This window comes from Sturnira hondurensis, unplaced genomic scaffold (genome assembly GCF_014824575.4).
Source record: "Sturnira hondurensis isolate 20B ecotype Veracruz unplaced genomic scaffold, ASM1482457v3 Scaffold0000880, whole genome shotgun sequence".
NCBI classification, from domain to species: domain Eukaryota; kingdom Metazoa; phylum Chordata; class Mammalia; order Chiroptera; family Phyllostomidae; genus Sturnira; species Sturnira hondurensis.
In genome coordinates this window covers 23036990-23052221 of record NW_028073511.1, presented here as the reverse complement: position 1 = coordinate 23052221, position 15232 = coordinate 23036990, and the positions used below count along the sequence as shown (strand labels likewise).

General features: G+C 57.4%; 1 protein-coding gene across 1 annotated transcript in view; it reads right to left on the bottom strand.

Annotated features, from left to right (window-relative positions):
- The window catches only part of NOTCH3 (notch receptor 3), a 31864-nt gene extending 17641 nt beyond the window's left edge, over positions 1–14223 (bottom strand). The window contains exons 1-17 of the mRNA XM_037055799.1: positions 14039–14223; positions 11356–11434; positions 7025–7167; positions 6608–6946; positions 6395–6517; positions 6070–6303; positions 5295–5450; positions 5023–5208; positions 4339–4452; positions 3984–4097; positions 3225–3458; positions 2997–3107; positions 2343–2535; positions 2109–2260; positions 1800–1913; positions 1116–1271; positions 2–227 (exon numbers count right to left, since the gene is read on the bottom strand). Of these exons, the coding sequence (XP_036911694.1) occupies positions 2–227; positions 1116–1271; positions 1800–1913; positions 2109–2260; positions 2343–2535; positions 2997–3107; positions 3225–3458; positions 3984–4097; positions 4339–4452; positions 5023–5208; positions 5295–5450; positions 6070–6303; positions 6395–6517; positions 6608–6946; positions 7025–7167; positions 11356–11434; positions 14039–14150 (2786 nt within the window). The 5' untranslated portion in view covers positions 14151–14223. The remainder of the gene's footprint in view (position 1; positions 228–1115; positions 1272–1799; positions 1914–2108; positions 2261–2342; positions 2536–2996; positions 3108–3224; positions 3459–3983; positions 4098–4338; positions 4453–5022; positions 5209–5294; positions 5451–6069; positions 6304–6394; positions 6518–6607; positions 6947–7024; positions 7168–11355; positions 11435–14038) is intronic.
- Between the last annotated feature and the right edge of the window lie 1009 nt (positions 14224–15232).

Genomic DNA, 15232 nt, shown 5'->3' with positions numbered 1-15232 from the left:
CCTGGGGCTGCAGTCGGGTAGGTCCTGCTCACAGAGGAAGCCTCCATAACCTGGGGGGCAGGCACAGGTGAAGGAGGCCACATGGTCGGTGCAGGTGCCCGGGCCACAGGGGCTGCTCAGACACTCATCCACATCGCGGGCGCAGCGGGGGCCGGCGAAGCCGGGGAGGCAGGAGCAGGAGAAGGAGCCCACGCGATCCTGACAGGAGCCACCGTTCAGGCAGGGGTCTGCGGTCAGAGGGGAGGAGGTCTGCTCACTCGCCTGGCCCCCATCAACCAGGAAGTACACCAGGCTTAATGCGGAAAGGCACAGTAGGTCCGAGGGATCAAACTGGCCCTTCCGTTGCCTCATCCCCCACTTCTCTGGAAATCTCGCCTGTGTGGAAGGGGAGGAGGCTGGCCGAGCCAAGGCCCCTTGAGTTATCGAGCACAGACTGTTAGTCGTGTCTGCTTAAGTCCTTGACCCGCACAGGAAGCCTCCTCCAGACCTGTGCTGGCCGCTGTCATGGCCGCTGGCCAAGTGTGGCTACTGAGCCCTTGACGTGGCCTAGTCCAAACCGAGATGCGCTGTCAGTGTGCAACGCACACCGGATTTCAGGTTCTGAAGACTTAGTATGAAAAACAAGGATGTAAAACATCTCAATAATTGTATAATGATTACATGTTGAAATGATAATTTGTATATATTAGGTTAAGTAAAAGTACATTATTAAACACATCTTCCTTGTTTTTTTTTAACTTTTCTTAAATGTAAATACTAGAAACATTTTAATTGCCTACATGGCTTTCGTCCTCCGTCTGCGGGACAGCATTCCTGCGGAAGTGCGGAGGGCCTATCACCCCACACTCCGCACACAACCCCAGTGTGCTGGTCCCCAGGGGCAGCAAGCAGCTGCAGAGTCAGACAGACCTGTTCCCCGACCCCAGCTCATCCCTCCCCTGCTACGTGACCTCAGGCAGGTCACTTAACCTCTTTGGGTCTCAACTCCATGAGTACAATGGGGAAAATAAGAGAACTATGAAGATGAAATTAAAGCACCAGTGACCAGCACACAGTAAAGGTTAATGAATGTGTTTCCTACAGCAGCACCCCCCCAAAACCTCCCCTGAACTCACTGGGGTCACAGTCATCGATGTCATGGTCACAGGAAGAGCCACTATAACCCCCATGGCAGGTACAACTAAAACTCCCCACCAGGTTTGTGCAGGTGCCATGGGGGCCACAGGGTGAGGGGCCAGCACACTCGTCTACATCCTGCTGACATCGAGGGCCTGGGGGCAGGAAAGAAGGTGATATCTAGGGTTAGAGGGTACAGACTTGCGTCTGAGGGTTCCCGTCACTCATGAAGAACCTGAAGGCCGAGATAGGTAAATGCAAGAACATACTACGCTGGGCAGGGAGGGGGGAGTGTGGGAGAGGTAGGTGGAAGCAGGTATGGGGGGATAAATGGTCATGGAAAACTAGACAATAAAAGATAAACCACTAAAAAAAGAACAGTGCTGTTGTGTGCCTTTTGCACATACTGTTCTAGAACTGCCTTCCTGCTTCAGTGGGTAGTGGGTGTATTCTCTGAGTTTTGCTCTTCCAGGAAACTGTCCCCAAACCCCAGCCTGAAACCCAGCTTGCCCAGCCACCTACCCCTTCCTCTTCTCTAGAAGTGACCACGGGAGCTGTGAGTGTCTGTCCAGCTCAGTCCCTTCCCAGAAGAAAGCTCTCTGAATAGACGGGGCCAAGGGGGAGTCCCCACTTTGGGTCCCCAGGGAGGAGAGATGAAGGAGAGGAGGAAGCAGCTCACATACCTTGCCAGCCAGGGGGGCAAGAGCAGACAGCTGGACGGCCAGGAGCAGACTCACAGTGGCCCCCATGCTCGCAGGGGTTCGGGGTGCAGGGGGACAGCAGCTCACACTGACGGCCTGTGGTGGGCAGGCAGAGTGAGGAAGCCTTGAGAGATTCCTTGTTCCCATCCCCCCCAGGGCCCCCCTTGATTCCCACCTCCCAAGCTGCAAGAGGGAAAATAAACAAATGCAAACATAGAGGAGGAAGAGGGTGGAGCAGGGGGAGGAAGAAGGAGACAGGGGAGCCCGGGGAGGGAAGGTGGAGATACATACCCTGGACACCAGGGGGACAGGTGCAGTGGAAAGCCATTCCATAGCTGCTGCAAGTGCCCCCAGCCCCACAGGGGTGAGACTCGCAGGCATCTCGAGTGAGACTCTGGTTGCACTGGGGGCCACTCCAGCCAGGTTCACAGGCACAGCGGAACCTGAAGGGGGCAGTAGTCAGGGCCAGCGAGTGGGCAGAGACAAGGGACAAGGGGTCACCCAGGAGATGGGAAGAGGTCTTACCCTCCAGGCGAGTCATGGCAGACACCATGACTGCAGGGTTCTTGGGCACAGGGATGGCTTGGGGGCAGACACAGTGGGGGCAGGGAGCCAGGTGGACAGAGGCAATGGAAGCCGTCTTTCCCGTCCACACAGGAGCCTCCCTCGCCACAGGGGCTGGACGCGCACTCGTTGATCTCCACATTGCAAAGGGGCCCTGGGGAGCACACAGGCAGGCTCGCCTCAGGCCAAGGGCAGCGGAGCCAGCAGGCGGCACAACCTGACCCCACCGAGCACAGCCACGTCCTTGAGCAAGGGCACTCTCACTCTCATAACACACCAGCTTTTGTGCACATCAGGACGGCCACCTCCTCAGGCGAGGGCTGCCCTGTCCCAGGTCATCCTCAGCCCCAAACGCACATGGAGTCATTTTCACTTTCACCAAGAACCACTGCGGCCCCACTCAGAAACACCCCCATCTCATTGGAACCCCCTCATCTGGGTTCCAGGATAACCCTCAGCCAACAAGCAGACAACCTCACACCCACAAGAGAGCACACAGAGCATGGGAAGTCTTGTGGGACGAGCGAGTGCAAAGAGAGGGACAGAACCCAGCCAAGAAAGACCGGGGATTCCACCCTGGCCCTGTACAGATCCCCGTGGCAGCCGCTTGCCCACCTGTGAAGCCGGGTTGGCAGACACAGTCATAGCGGTTGATAGCGTCCCGGCAGATTCCGAAGGTGCATGGGTTGCTGGCACAGTCATCGATGTTCACCTCACAGTTCACACCTGCAAAAGAACAAGACAAGGGGTAGTCACCACGTGCCCTGCCAGAGGCACCCTTCCCAAACTCTTTGAACCCCTCCAGACGTGCTATTCCTACCGCAGCTCAGCCCTCGGTCCCACCTGTGGTGCCAGGAGGGCAGCGGCAGAGGTATTTATCCACCAGGTCCAGGCATTTGCCCCCGTGGCGGCAAGGCTGGCTGCGGCACTCGTCCACCTGGCTCTCACAGCGCGTGCCCGTGTAGCCCGGGGCACAGGCACAGGAGAAGCTGGCGATGCCGTCCACGCAGCGCCCGTGGTGGCACGGGTCGGGAGAGCAGTCGTCCACGTTGAGCTCACACAACGTGCCCTCAAAGCCTGCAAGGCTAAAGCATCAGGCTCCGCCTACCTGCCGGGGTCCTGCTCCCAGCTAAGGCCTCCAGCCAGTCCTAGCACAGCTCCACCTCGGCCCCGCCCATTAAGCCAACATCAGGCGGGCTCAGTTCAGGCCCCCTCTCTAGTCACCTCCACCCCATCCAGCTACAGGCTGTGAGACTTGCATGTGGTCAAGACCTCCGAGGTTAAATCCTACCACTAGCTGTGACCCTGCCTCCAAACCTGACACTCTCAGCCCAGTTCTGCCACTCCTTCGGCTGCAAGTGGAAACGCAGGGGAAGTGCCTTGGGGTAGTGCGGGACAAGCCCCATCCAGTTACACACACCCAGAGTCCTGCCAGAACCTTTGACCCCACCCCTAGCGTTACCACTGCTTAAATTCATAATCTGCTAGTCCCCTGGCTGTCACTGGCCTTACCTTGATGCAGCCCAGCCCCCAAGCTTTCTCCCAGGCTGTTAAGGCCCCTCTCCTCCACTAGCCCCGCCTCCAGATTCCTGCGGGCCTCACCCTCGGCGCAGCGACACTCATAGCCGTCAGGTTGGTCCACGCACTTGGCTCCGTTCCTACAGGGTGTGCTCGCACACTCATCCACATCCAGCTGACACAGGGCCCCGCTGAAGCCTGGGGTGGGGAGTACAGTGAGCCACGGCCCAGGCAGGGCCAGAGCAGTCGCCCTTTGCCAGCCCTGCCTTGTTTGGATGGGAAGCCCACTTACTTGGTTTTAAATGGATTTCAACATTTTCCATAAAGTGGTTTCTATTGCAATAGTTTTCCGCTAACATGGTCTCACAGGCTCCCACCCTGGAGCTTTTGCCCCTTCAGGGCCCTGTGTTTTTCAGGCTCCCCAGCCCAAGGTCCTCACCCGAGGGGCAGGTGCAGCTGAAGCCATTGACTCTGTCCTTGCAGACGCCACCATTGACACAAGGGCTGCTCTGACACTCGTCCATGTCCACCTCACAATAGGTGCCTGTGAAGCCTAGGGTTGAGGGGGAGGGAGGGAGGTTAGGGTCATGGGGGCTTCCCTCTGGCCTGAAGGGAGACAGTTCCCCTGAGCCTTGGCCTGGCCCTCAGCTCAACCCTAGATTCAGTTTTCGTACTCAGGCCGGACTCTCACCGAGCTGTGGTCCCAACTAGTCCAAAGTGTAAGGGACTCCACACGGACTTGCCTTCAGACTGCTGTCCTCCCTCTCTGGTCCGCAGACTTGCCCTGTCCCCAGCTCCCAGACCCAGGGCCCGCCACAGGGTTGTGCCCACCCCAGCGAGACTGCAGGCTCCACCTGAACCTCCCTCCAGCCCCCGTCTCCAAATTGGCCACAGCCCACAGCAGATCCGAAGGTCCAGACTGTACTCTTGGTCTGAGGTTCTACGGACTCCCTTTGACCACACCCCCAGCCTCTCACAGGATTCTACTCTGACCCCACCTCCACCTCACCCCAGGCTTCACTCTCTCAGGGTCCCATTCGGAACTCGAGTCCACCCCCTCCCTCTCCTGCAGGCTTCTCTGGCCGCACACCCAGGCCTAGCCCTGACCACACCCACCACGCACCTCCCATGCAGATGCAGGTGAACTGGCCTATGCGGTCAAGGCACGTGGCATGGTTTCGGCAGGGCCCTGAGAGGCACTCATTGACGTCGGTCTCACAGCGCGGGCCAGTGTAGCCTCGGCCACACTGGCACAGGAATGAGCCCTGTGTGTTCACACACCTGCCCAGGTGCTCACATGGGTTGGCACCTGCGGAAATAGGCCCAGCCGGAGTGGGTATGGGTGTGTGAGGAGCAACCCGGCCCCTCCTTCCAACTCAGACCCAGCCCACTCACCGATGGAGCACTCGTCCACATCCTGGTCACACGCGCCGCCGGTGAAGCCTGGTGGACAGGTGCAGATGGCACGGCCGTTCACCGGGTTTGTGTCGCAGATGGCATCCTCATGGCAGGGATTGCTGACACAGGCATCATCCAGATGACACAGAAGCCCTGGAAGGGGACAGGCAGAGGTCAAGGACAGACCCTCCAGCTCTGTCCGAGGTCCTGCAGCCCCACATGGCGTTGTGTGTTTTATTTTCATTAGCCTGTAAAGCATTTAGTAGCTGGTTTTTCCTAATTGTTCATTATGAAAATTTTCAAACATAGAGAGAAGTTGATTTATATACCCACCACCTATTTTCAGCTATTGTGAGGTTCACCTGTGTTTGTATCGGAATCATTTGAAAATGAGTTGGAAACGTCCACATGTTGTTTTTAAATCTGTTGACTTTTTCTGACTGTAAAAGGGTCCTACCTCAAGTCCCTGCTTCTGCAGCATCCTCTGGCTGACATGCCCTCCCTCCATTTTCAAGTTCCCCTTCCAAACACCTTCTCCCACATTTGCCACGTCCAAAGTTCTCCTGTCTTGTTCACAGTATAATTCTCCATTCCCATGACTTCTGTCCTGGACTGTATGCCACCCCCCACCTAGGCCCCTCCCGGATTCCCCTTCACCCCAGATCTGACCTCCAGCATAATCGTTCTAACACTCCAGTCAGATGTCATCCTTGCCCTCACTCAAGAACTATCAGTGGCTCCCTTGCTGCCTACAGGGCAAAGAGCCACTCACCAGTCTTGCCCATGGGGCAGGCGCAGTAGAAGGAGGCCACACGGTCATGGCAGGTGGCCCCATGGAAGCACACAGCCGTGGCACAGTCATCGATATTCTGACTGCAGCTCTCACCAGTCCAGCCATTGACGCACACACAGCTGTGGCCACCCAGTGTGTTAAAGCAGGTGCCCCCATTGTGGCAGGCATTGGGCTGCAGCTGACACTCGTCCACATCCTCCGTGCAGAATTGCCCTGTGACACACAGATGCACCCGTCCAGCCACCCAGACTGCGCATCATCACCCACAGTCTGCCACCCAGTTCCCTGCAGCCCCAGGGCCCACCTGTCCACTCCGGGGGGCACTGGCAGTTGTAGGTGTTGACGCCGTCCACACATGTCCCCCCATTTAGACATCGATTCCCTGGACAGTCGTCCACATTCACTTCACAGTTCTGGCCCTCAAATCCTAGCATGGGAGGAGGCGGCAAGTACTGTCACTGCTGGGCTGGGCTGCTGTTTCCCCATCCCTGCTGCCTCCCCAGAACAGCTTCCTCACCAGGAAGGCAGGCACAATCATAGGTGAGATCACCACTCTGTCTACAGGTGCCCCCATTACGGCACGGTGAGGGAGCACAGGGCACTGCAGGGTTCTCGCACAGTGGCCCCATGTAGCCAGTGGGGCACCGGCAGCGGAAGGAGCCAGGCGTGTTGAGGCAGGTGCCACCGTGATGGCAGGGCCCACCCGCCCGGCACTCATCCACATCACTTCGACAGTTGCGGCCCTGGTAGCCAGGTGGGCAGGAGCAGATGTAGCGGCCCTCGGGCCCCACGGAGCAGCGACCCCCATGGGCACAGGGGCTGCTGAGACAGGGGTCTGGCAAGGAGCAGTCCGGGCCTGGAGGGACCGGGAAAGAGTGAGTTAGGTGGCCCACGCCCTTACCTCCCTCAGGGTCCCCTCCAGACCCTCCCTTACCTCGGAACCCACGGGGACAGCGGCAGTAGAACTGGGCAGTGCCTGCTACCACCGAACTCTGGCAGACACTGCGGCCAGCACAGGGGCCGGAATGGCAGGGGTCTTCCAGCTGGCACCGCTCACCCACCCAGCCTGGTGGGCACCTGTGGGCAGAGCGGGCTCAGTGGGAGCAAGAGACACCCACAAGACAGGCAAGAGACACATGGGCAAACACATGAGCAATGAACACACACATTCATTCATGCAACAAATGTTCATGAAGCACCTACTATGTTCTTAGCAATAGGAATACAGCAGCAAACATGATAAAAGTGATCCCACCCACCCTGTCAATGCTCATAGCCAGGCTGGGCAACGAGAACATCAGCAAATCACAAACTAGTACACCACATGCTGGCAGGGGGTGGTGACGGTGCCGGCCACGAAGGGCATAGAGAGGTGCCCTAGGAAGGAAACGTCCATGTGCCAGAACCTGTGATGGTGATCCCATTGGGAAAAAGAGTCTTTGCAGATGTAACTAAGTGACAGATAACAAGATGAAAGCGTCCTGGATTTTCCAGGTGGGCCCTAAATCCAAAGATCACGTCCTTTTAAGAGAAAGGCAGAGAGGCCTTTGGGAGAAAGAGAAGGCCACACAGAGGCAGAGGCTGCGGTGCTGCACCCACCAGCCAGGGGAGGCGTGGAGCTGCGAGAAGGCGGAAGAGGGAAGGAAGGGCTCTCCCCGAAAGCAAATGGAGAGCTGGAGAGCAGGAGAGCAGCGCGTGGCTACCAACACCCTCATCTCCAACTCCCGGTCCCCAGAACTGTGAGAGTAAATTTCTGTTGTTTTAAACCACCCAGTTTTGAGTAATTTGTTACAGCAGCCACAGGAAATGGAAACTAAGACACAATAAGAGGGACAGAATGATGGGGGGAAGGGCGGCAAATATATTTTCACAGAGCAAAGGATGGGAGGGGGCCATAGGGCTGTGTGGGGAAGGGTGCTCCAGGCAGAGGGAACAACACGTGCGAAGTCTTAGACTCCACAAGGCAACCACCCAGGCACACATGCAGCCCCAGAAACATACATTCACACACACACACAGAGGGACATACCAGCTCCACACACTGGCCTGGCAAATACTAAGGACTAAGGCACGAACCCACAGGCTGCGTCACAGATAGGGGCAACTTTCACCTACACAGACAGAACCCCACAAATCCTCTATTTCTTTTCTGGGAACACATACCCCTTCTTGCCACTGTAGGGGAGGAACAGACACTAATACCAATGTCCTCTTTCTGGGGGACAGGGGTCCTTCAGCTGGCAGCCCCCTCCCCACGCCCACCACAACAAGCTGGATGGAGTATGAAGGAAATGTGAGAACTGGGAGGGGGTGGTCTTCAGACTGGAAATCTCCTGCGAGGTCAAAGGGTGGGGCCTGGAGAGGCAAGAGGGTCCAAGACCCCACCCCTGACGCTGCCCACTCCTCCGGCTAGTCCCTCCCTGTGGCTTGTCCCAGTCGCTAGGGCTAAACTCAAGCAGGTGACTCAGTCTGTAGTGTCAAGCACAGGATCCCCCCACCCCGGCCCCCAGCGAAACAGGTCGGGGCAAGGCGGGGCAGGGGTGCAGATGGTATACTGAGGGGAAGACCCAGCTTTCAGTCCCTCCCCAAAGACCCTCGGGGCGTGGACAAGCCACCAGTACTGAGAACCAGGAGAGGGCGCGCTGCATGGGTAGCCCGGAACCCAACGCAAGAGAGGGAGCGGCTGCGCGGCAGGCTCCCGGCGCCCCCCGGCAGGTTCCCACGCTCTGTGCTCGCGCCCCTGCCGACCGGTCGGGCCGGTTCCAGCCTCCGCCCGTGCCCCGCCCCACAGCCTGGGTTTCGGGGGAGATTGACAGAGGAAAAAACTGACTTGCTGGGGGTGGGGGCGGGGAGACGAGGACTGGGAAAGAGTCAAGGGCTAGAAAGACTACTTTGGGAAGAAAACTTGGGGATTCTCGAGGGAGGTGACAAATTGGGGCGTCCCTGACCTTGAAGGAGATTGGGGGTGTACACGGGGAGTGGTTCCCACGGCCCAGCTCTGGGAATTGAGCCCGCTCCACTCCAGGTGATCCAGGCTCCGGGAGACCAAGAGCGCCGGTGATTCACCTGTCGAGGGGCGGGGCAGCCGCGGGCGCTTACACCTGTCGGCAGCATTCCAGGCGCGGATCTCTACTGCGCAGGCGCCCGGCCCAGCGGCTCCGCCTCCCAGGTGAGTGGCTACAGGTCGGGTCGCACTTTTGCCCACTTCCACCATTGCAGGCTCCCAACCTGAGAAGGCCGTTCAGCCAGGCTAAGCATCCCACCCAGGTGAGCCCCAGCGGGTCTCCACTCAAAGTGCGTGTATAACTTCAAAGGGGTTCTCCTGGATCTCAAGTCACAAGTTGTTGAATAAATGAATGTATGAATAGATCAATCAATTAATGGGTACTGAGTGAAATGCTATTACTAATGACGATTACTATAAAAGGAACCAAGCACTTCCCCATAATCTTGAGAGGTTCCCCTTATGGCACCTACTTCCTGTGTCCCTAATGTTATTATTTAGAATAATAATAATCCTATTTGGCCCTCTTCGCCAAAAGAAAATGGCAATGAAGAAGCTAAGGAAAATCAAGGAGACGAGCCCCAAGGTCAGCAGCCATATCCGCGTCAGTACCGCTGCAACTTTAATCCCCAGCGCAGACCCCGGAAAACCCGAAACCACAAGATGGCAAAGAGACAAAAGCAGCACATCTCCTGGCTGAGAATCCGTGAGAATCCCTTGCTCCAAGGCTGAGTGGGGCTGTGCTGAGTAAACGCAGGGCAAATGCCGGCTCACCATCTCTACCACCATCTGGTTTAGTCATCCAACAAGAGGAAATGAACATGAAATTCCAGCAATAAGAAGTGAACAGAAGACTGAAGGCAAAGACCTAAGCCCTTGCTTTTTGCCCACTGACCAGATAACTAGCTATACATTTTTTACCCAATGATGTCTCTTTTTGGTAGTGACAAACATGTTTAAAACACACACATACACACAGCTAATGGTCTGGCATCGTGTGGGAAGAGGCCTTGGTTGGTTTATTGACAAAGGTATTTTTTAAAAAGAAAAAACTGGCCCTGGCTGGTGTAGCTCAGTGGATTGAGCGCGGGCCTGTGAACCACATGATCACAGTTCTATTCCCAGTCAGGGTACATGCCTGGGTTGCAGGCCAGTTCCCAGCAGGGGACTCACGAGAGGCAACCATACATTGATATTTCTCTCCTTCTCTCCTTCCCTTCCCCTCTAAAGATAAATAAATAAAATCTTTTTTAAAAATCACCAAACTTTAAAAAAAAGAAAAAAAAAACAGGCTCTTCTCAATATAGATATAAAAGTTTTTGAATTGTTTTATATCTGGTCAAGTTGAGATTTTTTTTAAGACCCTCGTAAATTTGTAATGAAAGTTTATTTTATTTTTTCAAAAAAGTTTACACACTGCAGCCCTGTTAATCAAGGGGTTAAATAATACAAATAATCTCAATTTTTTGAGCACTTAATGTATGCCAAGCACTATGCTGAGTCCATCATATGAAGGATTTATTTAAATCTGTACAATCAACCTCACAAAGAAAGAACTACTATTGCCCAATTTTGCAGATGAAAAACTGAGGCTTAGAGAGCTCAAGGCACTTGTGCAAGGCAACCCAGAGCCCAGAATTTAAACTGAACTCTGTCTGCCTCTGCCCAGCTCTCTCCCAGCCTTCGCCCTGCTCCCCCGAGCCCTCTGTCTTTCCCAGGTTCTTGGGCTCCTTCCTGATCACAAGCCACAGAGAAGCACCACTATTTCACAGATGTGGTAAGGTTTAGAGAGAGGAAATGACTAACCCAAGGTCACAAAGCAAGAAAGTGGCTGAGCAAGGCTATATCACAGGCCTCCTGTGCCCCCACTTAAAAATCTTGAGAGAGGAGAGAGTATAGATGGCGTTTTCACAACTGCCAAGCCACTGCTATTGGTTCCCGAAGATCCCTCAATTAAATTATAACTACCTACATCAGAGGCTTTCCACCAACCTCAGGCAGCAGAGAGTTCTATGAAGCTGGAGGTACTGGACTCACTTTCCAGACTAGGACACTGAGGCTTGATGTGGATCTGAACCCAGGCCAGGCAGACTCTCAGAGTCCCTGCTCTTAATGCTGCTGATTCCAGGGGAATCAAGAGGCTGCTGAAGCCACAGGCACAGGAAGTAGCAGAGTCATCCATGGTACACACAGAGGCGAGGGGGTAAGACAAACCGCCTCCCCACACAGGGCCCACTAATGGCTCAGAGCCAGGCACTCACAGGCAGGCAAACTCCAGGGAGGGAAGCTGGGTGCAGCGACCTCCATTGGAACATGGGCTTCCATCCAGGCAAGGGGGGGCTGTGTGGGGTTGAACAGAGGTAGGTGGGTCAGCCAGGTGCCCAGGAACCCCAGCTCAGAGTGACAGACACCCTCCTTCCCTCTCCCAGGCAACAGCTGCATGGAGCTGGGGGTGTCTCTGTGGGTGCAGGGAGCCCCTCCATCTATAGTTCCCACGGCTCCCCACCCTGGCCCCAGCTGTTGGGCTGCAGCTGTCCCTGCCAGCTCTAGCCCTGGGAACCACAAGGCAGGGGCGGGCAGAAGGAGGCGCTGACTTGTGCCAGATGTGGGGCTCAGAAGCTGCCAGAATGGGGGTGCAGAGGCAGGAAGTGAGGGTGCTGAGTATTAAAGGGAGGTCTGGGGGGTGTGCCCAGATCCTGGGGTAATGAATGGAAGGGACAGGGGTAGGGAGTTGTCGGGCCACAGCTCTCCCTTCCTGGGATATTGGGCATCTTCTCCAGCTGTACAGCCCTGTGTGGTGGCGCCGGGGAGAGAGGCCGGGGCATGTACCCCAGGCACAGCCAGCACTGGGTGTTGCACACACAGGGTGTGTGTTGAAGGGAGGGGGAGCTGGCCCCAGACATGTACTGCCCTGTCCAGCATCCCTATCCCTGAGGGCTGTGTCCCTTTGGGGTGTGGCACAGTATAACTGTCCTGCCTGACAGGTCTGGGGGCATGACCGGGTGTGAGCTAGTGGAGAATTGTGTGTGCTGGCAGGTGTGGGGCCACTGTGGGCATGTGTGTGCCCCAGAGAGATGGAAAGATGAAGGGAGATGAGAAACACAGACATACAAAAATGAAAGGTAGAAACAGGCAGACACGGAAAGGAGACAGAAGTACAGAGACAGATGAAAAAGGAAGAGACAGCGAGAGACAAAAGTTGAGCTGGACACAAGAATGGGCCAATAAGGCACATGTCCCCTTCCTCAGGGGACAAGCAGGGACAAAACACTATCACCCAGATAGGGGCCTGTGGGTGTTTGTGAACTCACACTGGGAGCCATGTGACCCAGGCTGCGGGCTGTGTGCGCCACATGTGTTTATGTGATATACATGAGTATACAGATGCATGTGCCATGTGTGTGCAGGCTGGATCTGTTGTGTGAACATGTGTGTGAACTATGTGTCTGGGTGTCTGTGTGTGAGGCCAGTGTGGGCACAGGTGTCTGTGTATGGGTTGGGTGTGTGTGAGTTGGGCATGCCCTTGGATCTGTGTCTGAGTGTGTGAAGGCAGCATGTGCAAGGCCTTGGGCTGATGATGCACGCTTTGTGTGAGCATGTATGATTATACATGCATGTCAATGCGTGAGCTGTATGTGCCACAGTGTGTCTTGTATGAGCTACAGGGTATCTGTGGGTGTACTCTGTTCCGTGCACATCTGCACATCTCCATTTCCATATGTGTGTCCTAGAGCTGTGTGTGTCTGGGAGTGTGTGACAGGCCATGTGGGTGCCCGCTGGCCTCGAGGGGGTGGCTGCTCCTGCCTGGTCCTGCCCGGTGCGGGGCGGGAGCAGGCAGAGGTGGGGGGGCAGCTGGGGAAACTGGGGGATGGGCTGGGGAGGCCAGTCCCTCCTGCACTTCCACTCCTCCTAGAACCCAGCCCCACATTGGTGCCCCGGGACCCCGGGCCAGGGCTGCTGGGCCTGTGTCCCTCCTCCGCTAGCTAGGACACCCTGGGGCGGGGGGGATGTGTCCCCACAGCCCCCACCCGGGCCCCACCGCCCATCCCGCTTTGTCTGGCAAAGAAAGCGCGAGGCCGGCCCTGGGGGAGGGGGTGTCTAGACGGCGCGGCCATTGTCCCGAGCGAGGGAGGGGAAAGCGTAGAGGGGGAGGGGCGGGGGGCCCCCGGCCCACTGGGGAGGGGCTCCGGCTGCGGGGTCCGGGCGCAGAAGCCGGAGAGAAGCACGTGGGCTCGCGCCCCCCACCCCCGTCCTCCCCTCCAAGGGCGGGGATCAGGTCCAGGAGCCGCCGAATCCTGGCGGCCAGGGGAGGGAGCGGGACTGGGGTCGGGGGAAGGGGCGCAGGGCACCACCACAGCTCCAGCTCCGACACTAACTCCGGGTCTTGCAGCGCTCCGGCCTGGGAAGTTTTCTCGGAGTTCAGAGCTCCCAGAACTTCTCGCCCCCTCCCTGCCCCCCCTACCCCGGCCCCACCAGGCCTGCGGGTTGTGGGTGGGAGGGGGTGGGGCTTTTGTATGGGAGGGGGGGTCCCCGCCCTGGGGGCACTACAGCTCCAATCCTGACCTTCCCAGGACTCCTAATGGGCGTGGGTTGAGAGCAAGCCCCAGATTCTTGGTATGCCCCCATTTTGTGTCCCCAATCCCTGCACCTCGAGCTCCCAGTCCCGGACTCCTGGGTCTCGTCATCCCCAACCCTGATTGCCCCTGGGCTCCAGTGTTTTGGGCCTCCTGGGCTCTGCCCCACCCCCACCCCCGCCCCCATTCTGAGTCCTCGCTCCCGGGGACTGGCACGCAGTCCGGAGTTCCTTTGCTCCTGGCCTTGCTCTGGTCCTTGACTCCCAGGGCCCCCCACCAGCATCAGATTCCCGGATCCTCGAGTTTCGCTCTCCTCCTTCCTTTCCACCCGCCCCGCATCCGTACCACCCTCCAGGTCCCGGCCCCTCACCTGCAGCCCCAGGTCCCGCTAGCAGCAGAAATAGGAGGGGCGCCCGCACGGACGGCAGTGGCCGCAGCGGCGACGTCAGGCCGCGATAGCGGCCCCGGGTCCCCGGCCCCATGGCGGCCGGCCGCGACCCTCCCTCCTCCCTCCTTCCCTGGGCTCCGGGCGCGTCCCGGGCCAGCCTCCGCGCCGCCAACTTCGCTGAAGTGAAGCTGCCGGGCTGCCCCGCCCCCAGTCCTGGCGGTTCGCCCCGCCCCGGGGCCGGCTCTGCACTCCCTGCCCAGCCTCCCAGGGTCCCTGCCCACCCTCCACCCACCCACACAGCCTGAGACCCACGGACCCTCAGAAACCACGGCCCGCCACGCGGGAAGATGCGTGACCAACCAAATCGCAGTGCTAGACACACCCAGCTTGGTGATTAGCCCTGGTCCCAGCACATCCAGAACCGAAGACACACAGGGCCAGGACACACACAGATCCACCGACACCCCAAAACTGAGACCAGGAATATCCTGAGAGGCTCGGGAACACACAGCCACCATGCACAAATGCAGACACATGCACAGAGTTTCACTGGAACTTGAAATCTGAAGTCCTGGAAAACCCAAAACTCAGGCCCAGCCAAGCCCTGAGCCTGGGGCTGCGTCTGCTGCCTCCCATCTCAGATGCAAGCCAGGAGTCTCATGCACACCTGCAAAGACACACATACACACTCCTTACTCCCGTTCTGCTTCACAACACTGTGTGAACCCCAAAGGTCTCCAGCCCCACCCCACACACCGCACAGCTTTGCCATTCAATTTGATCAACTGCCTTTTCCAAAATGTCCCCATGGCAAGAATGGAGACCCCTGAAAGGCTCCAAGCCCAGCCTCGGAGAAGCTGTCACCCTGGGGAAGCAAGAGCCAGACGCAGACACCCCTAGCACTCCAGAGTCAGGGCTGGGACAGAGCAAGGGGCAGAGTTTGAGGAGGGCTCACAGAGGGGTTGGTGAGAGTTCTACCTGGTGGCAGGGGGACGGGGGAGGGGGGTATTTCTTCATTCATTAATTCAACAAATAGGTATAAAGCTCCAGCTCTATGTAGGCTTTTGTTCCAGAGGGGACTTCCCACAGGAGGGTCCAATGGGGGTCAGCGTAGATGAACTGGAGGGATGACATCCTAGCAGAGGGACAGTCCTGCACCCAGATGAGGGGGCAGAG